This window comes from Prionailurus viverrinus, chromosome D2, assembly GCF_022837055.1.
Source record: "Prionailurus viverrinus isolate Anna chromosome D2, UM_Priviv_1.0, whole genome shotgun sequence".
NCBI lineage: Eukaryota > Metazoa > Chordata > Mammalia > Carnivora > Felidae > Prionailurus > Prionailurus viverrinus.
The window spans coordinates 11115540-11132299 of NC_062571.1; the positions used below are offsets into that span (position 1 = coordinate 11115540).

A 16760-nucleotide genomic window follows, 5' to 3' on the forward strand; every position below is an offset into this window, starting at 1 on the left:
TATCTTCTGGCTTCTGCATGAACCAGAGGGAGGCCTTGGGCAAAGGAGGATTCCTTTTGTATGGCAGGGATGCAGATAAATGTTTTATAACCTCTCCAAGGTTTCCTCCAAAGAGCGAATCTATGTAGTGCTCCCTAGGAGGAGCAGACGCTGAGCCCATTTTGATTACTGGGCATCTGAGTGCAAAGCTTATTTAACTACACAGAGGGTCAGCCTTTGTGGCTCTGGGGAATTCATATGAACCAGGCTGCAAAAGCCAAGGAAAATGGAGAATGCCCTCAAAATAGACCTCAAAGAAACTTCCTGTGGAGATGATGGTTCACCCACCTTCTAAGGTTTCTTAAGACCCACTGCACAATCTACCCAGGAAATTTGGGTGCCCACATTTTTTTGTGTACTGGAATTTGCCTTGGGTTCCTTTTTTTATTTATGAAGGCCATTTGCGATGAAGAAAAAACTCATTTTATAAGATTCAGGATCAAGTAAATCCGCTGATGACTAAGTTGTTAGGAAAAACTGGAGCTCACAGGTAGACATCAAAGCCTGCACTTGCATGAATGTTGGCCCACAGGTGTATGGCAGACTGGTCTTATCTTGGAACAATTCTCTCTCCTAACAAGAGTCAGATGAAATTGAAACATGAATATGTGACACACGGGATACTGAGACATGGGTTTCTTTATCTGTTCTTCCTATGCTCACACGAACCGTCCCAACCATACCATTTCTCCGTTAAAGCTGTTCGACTAAACAGAAGGATGAGCTGATGGAGGGGATCAACTCTCTTCGTGCCTTCCTCTTCCTCTGGAGGGTCTGCTCCAGGTTTCTACAAAAAAACCAAATTGATAAAATTTCACACTGAAATGAAATGTTCGCTCAAACTCAGGAGCAGTGTGAGGGTCAGGAACAATGAATAAAAGGAAAGCTATTTTCTTCCTGCTCTGGCGTATGTGTGTTTGTGTGTGTGTGTGTGTTTGTGTGCGTGCGCGCACACGTGTGCACGCATGCTTTAGAGGCATTGTGCGTGCACGTGTGTGTTTTATATACACTGTGCATATGTGTGTGGGTTACATAATCAATGCAAAATTATGCAGCTTAAAAAAAGTTATTTAATAATTGGACCAAAAAACACTATGGGCAAGGATGAGTCACATCACTTACAAATTCTGACTGCCATTCTTGGAAGCAGATTCACAACTGGGGGTGTATTTGGTACAGAGATGTCAGCTTTATGGAGGGCTCAATTTATAAAGAATTACAATAATATCCTAGGTTGTTCCAAGTATAAAAGTTTAGTCCACACAACACCGAAAATTGATTATTAAACATAGCATTGTCTTTGCCTACACAAGCAATGACAGGGAAAGAATGCTAAAAGTTAATGTGTGAACCACTTCTACATTTTTTATTTTCAGTTACTTTAAACTCACAAAGAATAGTTTTGTACTATTAGAACTTTTAACATGAGGAAAATTATAAAGCATTTTTACTTGACTGTACAGTTAGTTAATCTTGACTGTCTGTTGAATGGTTTAATGACTTTTGTATCTCCAAGGCCTTACCCATTTAGACTGATTTTCTCTCTACATAAATGATGTTCTTTCCTGGATTTAAAGGTTAATATTGTAGATACTGGGTACACGTCTGTAAGATACCCAAAATTCTATTGGTTGTTTTGGTTCTAAAGCCAAACTAGAATTCATTTAAAATATATAGGGATAGTCAGGGTCAGGCTTTCATGAATTATATCAGTTTATCCAATATTCTCTGATAACTTGGGAGTTAAAAAATAATGTTTACAGATGAGGTCTTTAACTTGAGAATCAAGAAACCTCCAACTAGTCTGCAAAATTCCAGAGGACCATATGCCTGGAAATTTTCCTGAGAAGATAGTTTTCATCAGATATTTTTTAAAAATAACTTTAGGTTTATTTATTTTTGAGAGAGAGAGCAAGCGAGCATGAGTGGGGAGGGGCAGAGAGAGAGAGAGCCACACACACACACAGAATCCGAAGCAGGCTCCAGGATCCATGCTGTCAGCACAGAGCAGGATGCAGGGCTCAAACTCATGAACCGCGAGATCATGACCTGAGCTGAAGTCGGACACTTAACCAACTGAGAGCACCCTGGTTCATCAGATATTTAATCAGGTCCGCGACTTATAAAACATTAAGACTGGGGCGCCTGGGTGGCTCAGTCAGTTAAGCAGCTGACTCTTGATCTTGGCTCAGGTCATGATCTCATGGCTTCGTGAGTTTGAGCCCTACATGGGGCTCTGTGCTGATAGGGTGGAGCCTGTCTGGGATTGTCTCTCTCCTCTCTCTCCCTGCCCCTTCCCCACTTGCACAGTGTGCCCCTCAAAAGAAATAAACATTAAAAAAAAGATTTAAAAAAAAAGATGAAGACTGCTCTCCTCTCAGTATGAGAGCACCTTTACCTGTCCAAAATGGCAGGACCAAAAATCTAGTCTCCATCTAATGCATTTTACCATGACTTCCTGTTCTTCTTGCGTCTAGTCCCATCATTCTCTGCCTCATATATTTTTAAAAACCAGCTACTTTTCATTGGCTTTTGTTAACCCTCAACTTATTTTCGGTGGACAACTTCTATACGGTTCAGCTTTTATAGTTCTATGCTAGGTTCTAAGGTGTTTAAAGGTGCTCTGCAGAAGAATTTAAAAGAATAATCGAGTCAAAGCCTGGTTATAATAAACTTCTATCATTCACCTGAAATTCGGAATTGCTGGGTGCTGATGAGATCTCTGAAGTAAGAAGAATAAGATGTTCCCTGAACACTGAATGCAGTAGCAGTCAAGAATAGAAAGCTTCCTAGGACCAACACTGCAATGGTGCTTTCTCTCCGCTGTGATAGGATAACCTGGTCACGCCAGCGTGACTCCACCAGACCCAAGCCCTCTTTGAACTTATAGCCCCATTAAGACATACTGCTAAATCTTCTATCAGCTTATCTTCAAAGTAGTGTTCTTCTGTTTCAATCCAAGACTTTTCATATCCCTGAAGAAAGAGGTTAACGGCCCGGTGCCTAAAAAAGAAGCATAATTTCAAACAAGGAGTTTTTTTTGTTTTTGTTTTTGTTTTTTGTTAAATAAATTGGAAAGGTGCTTTATCACTAGACTCTCGGTGCGCTCAAAGACATAAGATAAAAATAAACTTCCCACTCTTGATTGCACAGGCAAGACATGGTAGTAAATAAGGCAAGGCTTCTCGTAGCACCTTCCGACTTGCATTTAAATTCTGGCTCTGCCATTTCTAAGCTTCATAATGCTGGTCAACTATTCACTTTACCAACATTCACTTTTTGTTCATTGATAAAACTAGGAAAACCCCATCTGCACTTCAGTTTGCAGAGACTTAAAATGAGATAAACCATGTAAAGCACATGGGGTATATGGATGGTCATTAAGTGGTAGCTAGTATGACATCAAGTGGCTTTGGCAAAACAATAGAATAAGGATTAATAAGGAAGTAGTCAGTGGTTAACATTAGATACAGGCCCTGAGGATGACAAAACAAAACGTATTGCATGAACTTAATAGAGTATACATCCAAAGATTAAATACTGGAATACTGATGATAAACGGTGGCCTAAGAAATAAAAAAATAAAAAAAATAGCGAGGACTAAAAGAATAAGTAAACTCATCATGAGGCCGATGAGAGGTATGGATAAGACACCACCATGGAAAAGGATAAGAGAAAGTCATGACCATAAGGGAACATCATAAGAAACTATCAGAAGTGTTAAAAGGAGACGTGTCATTACGGGATGGAAAGAAAGCTGAGCCCAATGGAACTAATGGTGAGTTACGGAGTCATGAGACACATGGTTAGATAGATTTATGAAGGGCCTGGAAAACCAAGGAGAGGAATTGACAGTGCATCTAGAATGATAGAATTCACCATGAAGTCCTGTGCACGGGCCAGACATGACAAAGGACAGGCTCGACAATATTGGTACAAGAGAATCATCTGAGCGGCTTTTATTTATTTATTTTTTTAAATTTTTTTTTTTTAGTGTTTATTTATTTTTGAGACAGAGAGAGACAGAGCATGAATGGCGGAGGGGCAGAGAGAGAGGGAGACACAGATCGGAAGCAGGCTCCAGGCTCTGAGCCATCAGCCCAGAGCCCAACGCGGGGCTCGAACTCACAAACCGTGAGATCGTGACCTGAGCTGAAGTCGGATGCTCAACCGACTGAGCCACCCAGGCGCCCCCTGAGCGGCTTTTAAACGATACACTTGCTAAGCCCTCACAGAAATTCTCATCCAATAGGCTGAGGCTTGGATATTTCTTAAATGAATTTGAATGTATTTCCCAAAAGCGCCAGGTCTGAGCACCACTGCAATAAAGGATACAATTTTGAGAAGGTTACGTGAGAGAGTGGAACAGCAGATTCCATAACATCAGGGAAATCACCTCAGAATCTGCTGCCATCAACCTGGTATGAAGCAATAAACACGTGAGCCGGAGGGGTGGCCATAAAAGGAAGGATAGCAATGTGAAAAGAGATCTAAGAAAAATCTGATGGAATCTGGAGAATGACTGCACAGGACGGACCAGAAAGGGAGTAAAACTATGGATTCAAGGTTAATGTTCTATTGACTAACTGGTGACACCATAACTGAGTTAGAGAATTTAAAGTAGCACATGGTCTGAGGGGGAAATTAATGTATTTTATACTCAGTGAACGTGCCTTGGCAAGGAATCCAGCTGTCTCACTGAAAGGGGAAAGTGTGAAGTTTCTTTGTTTGCTTTGTTTGAGGGCTGGGGGAGGGGTTTGTATTTTGTGTTGTTATTCCCTGACTCATTTATTTATTCAAAGATGTTCTGAAGGTCAGTGTTCCAGGTACTAAGGATATAAAATTGAATAAAACTCTAAAGGATCTCAAAGTCCAGGGGTGCATGGGTGGCTCAGTCGGTTAAGCAACTGACTCTTGGTTTAGGCTCAGGTCATCATCTCATAGTTCATGGGTTCCAGCCCCGCATTGGGCTCCACGCTGACAAGTTCTGACTGCTTGGGATTCTCTCTCTCTCTGGGCCCTCCCCTGCTCAGCGTGCATGTTCTCTCTCAAAATAAATAAATAAACTTAAAAAAAAAGAACCAAAATAAAGGATCTCAAAGTCTGAATCAGAGAGACAACTAGGCCCAACCATACAGGATCGTGCCTACAACGAGAGGTCTGTAAGAGTGTTCTGGAAACAAAGAGGAGGAAGTGTTCCGTTTGCAAGGAGTTGAAGGGCATGATTTGGTCAGAGATATTCCAAAAAAAGAGACACAGCTGAGCTGAGTCCTGTTTACCAGATGTGGGGACGATGCCACTTGTACAAAGCTCAGAGAGGAAAGAGCACAGTTTCTTAGGAAAACTGCAAGGAGGCTGAAATGGTAGCTGGGCCACCGAGTCAGACTCAAATGTACCAGTTTCTCTGTTAACGAGTGTGCCAGCTGTAGCTCTAAGAGAAGGTTGAGGGACTGTTAAACACCTTTCTGCTGTTCCCATAAACTAGATCCATACCAGTTCTTTGCCCCAAGACCAAAAACCACAAGAAATAATAAACAGCAATGGACATTAATAGTGCTAAATTTGGTTCTAAGCACCCTCTATACCTCAATCCATTAAATAATCTGAACTACTCCATGGGGCAAATCCCATCATGGCACAAATGAGGAAACTATAACAAAGTCAGGTAAGAAACTTGACCAATGGTCATGCAGCCATCAGCTGACATGCCAGGGTTCAAATCAAGGCAGTCTGACTCCAAAGAGAGAGTTCCTAATTACCCTACCCTGCCTTACATACGTGAGCACAACTTCCTCGGTATTCAGAAGTGACTGAATAACTACACTGCGCATCACAGTTCTCTGAGATCACCCAACAAAGAAAAACAAGCTCAGGCATTACACAAAAGAGCCAAGACTTGTTTTGCATTCTTCTCTCAGACTACTGCACTCCTGTTAAGGTAGACGCGATGCTCCTCCAGCTTACTAGGGAAAAAAGAACTTTTATCTATTGCCGACATTAAAAAAATTCTGACCTTGGCAGATTATATAAAGGAGCCATTCGGAAGCAGGCCACCACTGCCCTCTTCCTCTGCTTGGACAGAAGTTTGTGCCATACAGCTTTCTTCGATCTCTGTGGGTGCTCCACCTGAGGTAAAAACGATACAAACAAAACATTAAATATGTTTAACTCCGACTTAACCCTCAACAATACCGTATTAAACAGCTGTGCCTTTTACATTAAAAACGTCTGGAATTACAATTCCCAAAGTACCCCTGCAATTATTATGGGAAAGCCTGTGTCCTAGAAGTCACCCAATGCTAAATTGGAAATGGTTTTGAATGCTACGTATTTTCTTTAGTCAAAACAGAGTATCTCCCCAGTAGTGTGTACTTAAGAAGCTATGTCATCTGTAAAATCAAAGAAATATAAAACCATTCTACATAAAATCATTTTGCAGCCATTTCAGAATCTGGTTATGGTTCTAAAACATGTTTTCTGCCTACGCAAAAAAATTAACCTATTCTTATTTATGTATCCATTTCGACCAATTTTATCATGAGAGTTACAGCAGTAAACACGAATAGAGGCAGACATAGAAAATTCTACCGAAATTTCAACTATTCCTTACTATAACAGGATGGGGAGAAAATGACAAGGCTTCAGGAACACATTACTAGGAGTGAGGAAAAGAATTTAATTTTGCAAAAATGTTAAAATACATTATTATTTTGTTAGATAGGGACAAATGAGAATTCAAAGTTGCAGTAAATGAGGCAAGCAAGCTATTTATTTAGCTAATGGTGTTTGGAGCTCCAAGAGGAAAAAGAGATTAATTATAAGTATTAGAGAGGAAAAGAAAACAACATGTAATTCTAAATTAATTAGTAGTCTCTAGGTAATTGAGCACTGTACTTCCCAGACTGTAATATCTCCGGTGCAGAGATGTAGATTTCTGGAAGAAATAAAAATGTTGCATTAGCTAAAAAAATAAATCTAAAGTCTATTATCCTTTGCAGTAAAGGGTCAAATTATGAATTTTATAATGCCTGAAGAAAACATTAAGAGCGTCTGGACTAGAGTGGTTTAGAAATTTTAATGAAGCAACTTGTCTTTGGAAAGCACTTATTTATATCCATGATGGTCCTCCCTCCACAGGATCAGTAAACGGTTTGTGACAATTGTCCACTTCGATTTTCTTCTTGGTGGCTGTGTTAAGTGAATCAAGGCTGGTATCGTTCAACTAGACTCAATGCATTACAGTGCCATTCTGATATTCAGGCTGTATGAGGTAGTTTTTTCTGGGAATAAGGTATTCTGATGGGTATGGGTGATGGTCAACAAACACATTGAAATAGTGAGGCACTGAGGATACGGTAGTGACCATGGTAGAAAAGGTGTCTGCCATCAGGAAGCTTATCACTTGGCAGAGCATTTTACTATATGTGAGAAGTGCTTAATACCTCTCTTCTCACTGTCCAAATGCTGGGAGGTGCTGCTGTGTTAGCTTGGCTCGAGTTTATGTGTTAGGAAATTCCAAGAGACAGGTTACCCTCATGGACAAAAGTTACCGGATGTACAGCACAAAATATATAATTGCAAAGGTCGCTGATACCTACGATAAATTAAGTATTTGCTGTGCGCCCGCTGTTTATGCACTGAGTTTGGCAGGTGAAGATACTCATCACAAGCTACTCTATGACTGAGTTACAAATAAACATTAGAATAGAGGTATTGAAGGCATGAATTCCTCTTGTGGTACATCCTCTGCTCTTTTCTATTCTTTGATAATTGATGATTTCTTTTTACTCATGTTCTTAACCATCTGTAGAATAGTTGGCCTTCACTAAAATCTGACCCCCCTTACCTTTTCCTAGAAAACTCCTACTTCTCCTTTAAGATTATGGGGATCACCTACTTCATAACTAGATCAAGACTGGACTCCTTTTATAGCCTCTTCAGCACTTTTTGTATCCTAGCATATCTGTATTATTATATATTTATCTATCCACATGCTGTACTAGAGGATGACTCACTTGAGTAGACAGACCACGTTCAATTCCCTGAACCTGCGAAGTATAATGCTGCCATACGGTCGTGCACTCAAAAAATGTTCGAGGAAGGAATGACTGCTTCAGAAAATGAATCTCACTACTTTACAAATGACTTCATCCATTATGATTGAATACATGTGTCAATACGTAATATGTGAATATAATAAAACTATCAGATTTCAATAAGCTTCATTTCATGTATCTAATACTCATTCAAGCAAATCCAGGTATATGCATAAAAACCAGGAAGAGTTAAAACCTTATGGTAGAACAATGCTGCCAGGAATAGCTCTCTGGTAGACATTTAACAGCCTTCTTAAATGTGTGTTTCTTTCTTCTTTTTTTAAATGTTTATTTATTTTTGAGAGAGAGAGAAAGAGAGAGAGAGAGACGGACAGAGCATGAGCGGCGGAGGGCAGAGAGAGAAGGAGACACCGAATTTGAAGAAGGCTCCAGGCTTGAGCTGTCAGTGCAGAGCCCGACGCGGGGCTTGAACTCATGAACTCACGAACCGTGAGATCATGACCTGAGCCGAAGTCAGATGCTTAACTGACTGAGCCAACCAGTCTCCCCAGTAGCTTTCCTAAATATGTATAAACTCTGGAAAAACAATTCTAGGACTTTATATATCACTTAAAATTTCATTACCTTAAGTTTTGTCTTCTGTTGAGTGATAATTTGTACTTACTTAATATTTCATGGAGATATTGAGGGAAATATTAAGTTCATTATATAGTACATATTACATATGTATATTACATATGTTATATATTATAAATATTGTGGTGTTACACAATGTGAGTACATGTCCATAGCCATATGGTTTGAGAGTATCCTAGCTATATCTCATCAGGTATAGTGACAGAGCGCATGACACTGGAGAAGTTATTAATGATTGAGGGTCACATAAACAAGCAAACAAGGAAATTAAAAGGATATTACGTTAGGTGATATCTGTATGTGACTTAACTGGTCAAGGCAGGGATGAAAGATCACCAGATAAGAAAAAATAGAAATCAAAGAAAAATCTTTGTCATTGTTATGCTAAGATATTCTGCAAAACATTTACGTGACAAAGTTCCTGAGATGACACAGGCCATGTTATGATTTTATGTGTACTGTAAAAATGTGAGATCTGCCACATCAGGTAAAGGCTGTCATGAAAGCCCAGTGACAGATCACACTGTTGGGTTCACACTGAACTCCCTCACTCTGGTGTCATTTTGCCGAATGGACCTCATGAGACACAGGGACAATGTCCCTCTATTGCAAATATCTTACCTAGGCCAGAAGATTCCTTACACAGAAACGTAACCCACTGATGGATAATTTTTCGAATACTATCAATTTGAGAATTGTTAAACAAAGGTAATGAATACAGAAATCAAACACATAGTAAACTTTGTAGTTTAAAATAGGACACAACTGAAAAATTATATAAAACCACTATTCTCACACAGTTTTAATATCGATGCCTTAGCTCTTATCTAAATATATTTATTGCTGATCTTGGAGAAAATTAACTCAAAAATATCTCTAATAAAAGGAAAGTTGAAGCAAGTAACCAAAAAAATTCAAATATTAAACTAGTGAAAGCATCTCAAACATGTTGTTATGAGCAGTAATAAAAAAATGATACACAGAACATGAAATCAGGTAACTCCTGATATTTTTGTCAGAATGACTTAAAATTAAGTGTATAATCCTATTTATCTGTATAAATATAGAAATATTTTGGGGCACCTGGGGGGCTCAGTCAGTTAAGCATCTGACTCTTGATTTTGGCTCAGGTCATGATCTAATGGTTGTGAGATCGAGGACTGCTTTGGGCTCTACACTGACAGCATGGAGCCTGCTTGGAATTCTCTCTCTCTCTCTCTCTCTCTCTCTCTCTCTCTCTCTGCCTCACCCCTGCTTGCACACGCACATACTCTCTCTCAAGATAAATCAGTAAAATTTTTAAAAAAGAAATATTTTGAGAAAAGACAATAAAACAAAGGCCGTGATATCTCAAAATATATTACCTATATATTGGAACAAAAATTACAAGCTTGGAAATTTGCTTATTAGGTATAAGCACTCCTGAATCATATATTATTTATAATGAGTAAGCTGAACACACATGTTTTTGGCCCACCCATAGCTAACAAATTAACACACACCACCTTTGAAATGTTTTTACATGGTTAAGGCAAATACCATGGAATCCATGCTGAATCTAACCTGCTCAAGATGAAAAAGCACATTTGCTATATCTAATACTCTCTCTACGGTCTTCTCTGGATCTGATGTATCTTCAGTCCTGTTCGGTAAATCTTTGTAAAGAGCCATTTGCCATCTGATAGCAGGATCCTCCAACTGCATGAAAAAGGAAAAAAGTTTCAAAAATACAAGGTTACGATGTAAGGAAGGGAAGACCTACTTTACTGGGTGTAGCCCAGTGTCAAAACACCATGAAGAGATCAACACAGAGAAAGACCTTGTATTCATGAAATTTACCATCCAGTGGGGAAGACAGAAATTAAATATGTGCAGTTGCGAGGAGAGCTACTCAAGAGAAAGACAAGGTATCATGAGCTTGGACCTAACCTGCTGGTGGCTGTTAAGATTCCCCTGAACAAGTGAAGTTTTACCTAGAATGTAAGGATGAGCTGGATATGATCAAGGCAAGGAAGCAGACAAAGTGATCTTTCTCTTCCCCTTTCACGGTCAAATACTGAAAGATTTACATACTTACTTTTACAGGCAATGATACAGGATCTCATTTATCTATAAATACAGGGAATCTGCAACTGAGTTTAGTCTCATTGAAACAAAGATATCAAATATAAAACAATGGAGGAATATAAAATCATATTCTTATAATAAAGGAGTCTTTTTAAAATTGTCAAATTTCCTGAGTGGGAGATACAACTGAATTCTGTATGTTTTTGAGAAAGATTATCATAAAATCGTAGAAATTGACAAATATAAACATCTTTATAGGGAAAAGATCACATTACTTCAAAAAAAGAATATAGAATAACTACATTATTGAAAATAGGCAAAGTCATCCCTGTATGTTTCTCTTCCCTTTTCAAGTCTCCATGAAAACTGGGGGACTGAGGGTAATGAAGCAGAAGTAAATGGACAAATCTAAAACTTCACAACTCCCAGCCCAAGAAAGCATAGTTTGACATGTGAAAAATAACTCATCTAGGGGCAAACACAGGATTTTATACACTGAATGGCTTGTAGACACCATCTGTCCTTTGATAAAACAAAATTTTTTTCCTCCACATACTTTTTTTCATTTGAGGACTGTGCCAGGTGCTTCCAGACAGAAATACACATTTTTTACTTATATTTGGTAAAATAAGCAGCATCTTTATTCTTTCTCATATAAAGTTACTTCTTTTGGCCCCAGGATGACCCATCCTACAATTTTAAGACAATACATTCAAGAAGGTGCTAGGAATAAAAGAATTCATCTTCTGTAAGTCTGTGTGTCTCCATAATATATGTGCCTGACTCTTCACAAAACAAGTATAGACTGAAATATCAAAAAGAATATGCATTCATTACTGCTTTATTTTCAGGTCTCATTCAGTTGGAAGTGAAATGCTGATCATAAATGTGTTTCCTTCTCTGCTCTCCTCTCTCTTTCTGACTCCCCAAGACACAACATAAATTGCCCTCAGTGCTACTATAAAAAACTTCTAGAATATAATTGGATTTCCTTCTGCTTCTTCAAGACATCCTTTTTTATTTATTTCCTGAGAAGAGCATAGAACCTTCGTTTAGAGGTACTGAACATCTCCTGTCTCTACCCAGTAATGGTTGTCCTAGACCATGTTTCTCAAAGTGTGGTGTTGAGTCCAGGGGATCCTGAGACCTTTGCATGGACTACAGGATCTCCTCAAACACCCATATATGAAGCATAAACCCTTCCCTTGAGGTTCAGGCAGAGGCTTTATTAGTACATTTTAAAATGCTCATAATCGTTTTGCAATCTGAGAAGAGACTGAACTCTAAAAGGCATTCATCTCCCATTCTGGCCAAGTTATTACTAAATAATACGAGTACCTACACATCAAAGTGCACACGAAATGGGCTCTAAATCAGTGTCTGTGCCTTGTGAATACTGGAAAGGTATGTCTCACCTTTATCATATTGTGCTCGTAAGTGTTAAAAGAAGAATACGGTTTTGATCTTGGAAAGAAACATTTTAATACCCAGAAAAGCAAACGTTATGCTGTGGTCACTATTTGTTGACATTTGGATACTGTCATAATTGAAAAAATTTCCCAGAAGGGACACCAGAATAGAAGAAAAATAGGCTGAATCAAAATAACAAATTGCTAGACTTGTTACGTTGCATAACAGGTTCTGTAAACAAATGAACAATTTATCCCCTAGTATGAAAAATTTCCAAATAATTGTACTACAAAGCAGTACAAAAAGTACTTCTAGCAATTTTTTTTACCCACATTTATGTTTTCCTTTACCTCCCTAGGTAAATTCTTTATTCATCTATTTCTATTACAGCAAGTCTTAATATCTCCTATGTACTAATGACTTCTAATGACATATATTTAATTTCTGGGCACTAGATGAAAAAGTTCAAATTCTTATGGACACCTATCTCCATGTCCCAAAAGTCCTCAAACTCAGCTAATGAAGGAAATTCCCGACCTTTATTTCAAATGGTGACATATTTTTTTTCAAAGTCTAAAAATCTTTGGTGATCTACGTTGACTTTTGAAAGTAAATAAAATACATTACTTATCTTGAGAGTCTTTAATACCAAGAGTTTTGCAAGTAGAATAAAGACTGATTAAAATAATATATTTTCACTATTTGAATTGCTAAAGTGACATTACTTGTGATACTATTCTAAAGAGAGATTCACTAAATTCATAAATACTATGTACTTAAATTTGGCTTACCTTGCCTTGTAAATGAATATTACTGCGGATTATATCTCGTACTTCATCCTCAGTGTCTTTCTGTCAAGAAATAAATGTTACCTAAAAGAAGTCTTACCATTAATGCATCAACTGTCAAAAGTCAATAGAAGTAACTCCAGCCTCTTTTGAAATAGTGTATGTCTGCCCAAACCTACGTATAGGGTTTCAAAACACACCACAAATGCGGGGGGTTCTTTTTCAGACTATTTCTTGATACTGCTGTGAACTGGAAACAAGGTACCAGCTTACATCGACTCTACAGGAAGTGTCTTAAGACTCACTGGAATGGAATTTCTGGTTCACAAAAAGTGGGGGCAGAGGTGTGTTCCCTTGTGATCAAACAGGGGTATATCTCCATCATTCTCTGAACTCTCCAGAAAGTAATTTTGGCATTTAATACTACCCCCCTCTGATCCAGTAACAACAAGGAAATACCCTGAGAATCAAATACTAGAGTGACCACCACCAGAATTGCATCTGTGCAGCCCATGGTGACACAATGTCCCCTCAATTTGCTTATCTCAGGGTATCCAATTCTGGATATTCAGAGAGGTGCTTCCGCATGGGAATGGGGGTAAAAGAAAATGTCCTCCCATTTACATAAATATAAAATAATGATCCCGCTGTATATTCTTGAAAAAGTGCGTCTAGGTAGCCACCAAGAGAAAAAACAGAGGTCATAAAGAAATCTTGAGAACTGAAATGTTGATGCTTGCCAAGTCGAAGAGTCAACTTGGTTGACTTAGAAAGTCAACACCTTATCTAACCATGATAAGCACAGTCCATGATGCTTCTCACACTGAAAAATTATCCCTCCTAAATTTGAATACATTTTTCATAACAAATTTTATATAGGAGTTCATATGAAATCCATTTTTTTCTCCGCTACCAGCAACTTGTTTGCATCTTTTCTACTGGGTTTCAGAATATTCCCTGGAGGTGATCAACATAATTTAGAAATAAAAATAGCACCCCCCCCCCAAAAAAAAATGGGCAGTCTTTGCATACACAGAAAAACTGCTTACTAAAACAGCTAATGGAAATGAAATCCTGACACAGACCAGTGAGAAAAAGGGAGTCTAAACATTTGAGTCTGGAGGTCAAGTGATCATTACCACCGGTATGAACAGGAAAGTTACCATACTAAATCGGTTTTTGGCCAGAGCGATGAGCTCCTGGTCCCCAGGGGCACAGATGTTCAACCCAATGGGCAGTAACCGCTTCAGAGCTGCCACAATGAGAGAGGTCTGCGTGGAGTACCGATCTCCTTTGCGCTTCATCTTCTTCCTTTCCTGATCAGAGACAGCGGCCTGGGGAACAAAGACAAGTTTTGGAGTCGGTGACTGCTTTTCCCACACTCAGAACTAGGAGCCTTGGGGCGCCTGTATGGCTCAGTGTGTTAAGGGTCTGACCTCTACTCGGGCCATGATCTCACAGTTTGTGGGTTCGAGCCCCGCATCAGGCTCTGCGCTGACAGCTGGGAGCCTGGAGCCTGCTTTGGATTCTGTGTCTTCCTCTCTCTCTGCCCCTCCCCTGCTCATGCTCTGTCTCTGTCTCTCTCAAAAATAAATAAACGTTAAACAAAATTTAAAAAAAAATTGGAGGCTCTTCTAACGTGATAGTGGTTCCAACTTCCTTTTTTCTTTGGTCCCTATTTCTGAGAATACTTTTCCTCTCTCCTTCTTAGCATCTCTTGCTAATTTTAAGTCCTACTCTCCTATTCCCAGGTCATTACAATTCACTGGTGTGCTTTCTACATGCTTTTAGAAGGAAAATGCAAATTGTGATTTTAGAGAAGCAGATGGATATATGAAAAGTCCATAGTAATTTCTGATATTATATGTTTAATAGTTTTCAATGCTTAAGAGGAAAAATTTAAGAATATATGGTTTAATGAAAGACCTAAACGTAAGACAGGAAGCCATCAAAATCCTCAAGGAGAAAGCAGGCATAAACCTCTTTGACCTTGGCTGCAGCAACTTCTTACTTGACACGTCTCCAGAGGCAAGGGAAATTAAGGCAAAAATGAACTATTGGGACCTCATCAAAATAAAAACTTCTGCACAGCGAAAGCAACAATCAGCAGAACTAAAAGTCAACTGATGGGATAGGAGAAGATATTTGCAAACAACATATCAGATAAAGGGTTAGTATCCAAAATCTATCAAGAACTTATCAAACTCAACACCCAAAAAACAAATAATCCGGTGAAGAAATGGGCAAAAGACATGAATAGACACTTCTCAAAAGAAGACATCCAGATGGCTAACAGACACATGAAAAAATGCTCAACATCACTCATCATCAGGCAAATACAAATCAAAACCACAAGGAGATACCACCTTACACCTGTCAGAATGGCTAACACTAACAACTCAGGTAACAACAGATGTTGGTGAGGATGCGGAGAAAGAGGATCTCTTTTGCACTGTTGGTGGGAATGCAAACTGGTACAGCCGCTCTGGGAAACAGTACGGAGGTTCCTCAAAAAACTAAAAATAGAACTACTCTACCACCCAGCAATTGTACTACTAGGCATTTATCCAAGGGATACAAGTATGCTGTTTCAAAGGGACACATGCATCCCCTTGTTTATAGAAGCACTATCAACAATAGGCAAAGTATGTAAAGAGCCCAAATGTCTATCGATGGATGAATGGATAAAGAAGATGTGGTATATATATTCAATGGAATATTACCCAGCAATCAAAAAGAATGAAATCTTGCCATTTGCAAGTACATGGATGGAACCAGAGGGTATTATGCTAAGCGAAATTAGAGAAAGACAAATATCATATGACTTCACTCATATGAGGACTTTAAGACAGAGAACAAATGTACACAAGGGAAGGGAAGCAAAAATAATATAAAAACAGGGAGGGGGACAAAACATAAGAGACTGTTAAATATGGAGAACAGAGGGTTACTGGAGGGTTTGTGGAAGGGGGGGATGGGCTAAATGGGTAAGGGGCATTAAGGAATCTACTGAAATCATTGTTGCACTATATGCTAACTTGGATATAAATTTTAAAAATAAGTTAAAATTTAAAAAAAGAAATCTAACCAAAAAATAAATAATAAAAATGATTTTAGGGGTGCCTGGGTGGCTCAGTCAGCTAAGCACCTGATTTTGGCTCAGGTCATGATCTCGTAGTTCGTGGGTTTGAGCCCCACGATGGGCTCTGTGAGGACAGCTCAGAGCCTGGAGCCTGCTTCGGATTCTGTGTCTTCCTCTCTCTCTGCCCCTTCCTTGTTTGTGCTCTGTCTCTCTCTGTCTCAACAATTAATAAATGTTAAAAAAAAATTTTTTTTAAGTAAATAAAAATAAAAAAGAATCCCAAGAAACTCCAGTCGGTGCCCATCCCCCAACTCTATCCCCTAGGACCTTCCTGGAACTCATGGGTCATGCCAAAGGCTGGGGGCAGGGCAGGAGAGCTGGGGGCAATCCCTCTGTGCCCAAGAAGGCTGTCACTGCAGGATGAATTGAAATCCATGCAATCCCACGTGGCCTTCAGAAGAACCTCCTCCTATGGATCCAAACCAGCTAGAGATGTTCCTGTCACTCCTCTCAAGCCACCTTGTCTGTCTGTTCAGTTTAACTGCCGATGCCTCTCAGGCAGTGGGTTTGTTCAAACTGAAGCTCAAGAGAATTATAACGTATAGGGTCATATTTAACAAGTAAGGAAGACTCATACATAGAATCTGATGAATAAACTCCTATCTTATTGTTAAAAAAAAA

The 16760-nt window shown here is 39.0% G+C and overlaps 1 protein-coding gene across 1 annotated transcript in view; it reads right to left on the reverse strand.

Annotated features, from left to right (window-relative positions):
- RYR2 (ryanodine receptor 2) overlaps positions 1-16760 on the reverse strand; it is a 756803-nt gene that overhangs the window by 104310 nt on the left and 635733 nt on the right. Inside the window, exons 72-78 of the mRNA XM_047824653.1 lie at positions 14161-14331; positions 13001-13060; positions 10296-10430; positions 6938-6973; positions 6053-6165; positions 2946-3042; positions 723-826 (exon numbers count right to left, since the gene is read on the reverse strand). Coding sequence (XP_047680609.1) covers positions 723-826; positions 2946-3042; positions 6053-6165; positions 6938-6973; positions 10296-10430; positions 13001-13060; positions 14161-14331 — 716 coding nt within the window. The remainder of the gene's footprint in view (positions 1-722; positions 827-2945; positions 3043-6052; positions 6166-6937; positions 6974-10295; positions 10431-13000; positions 13061-14160; positions 14332-16760) is intronic.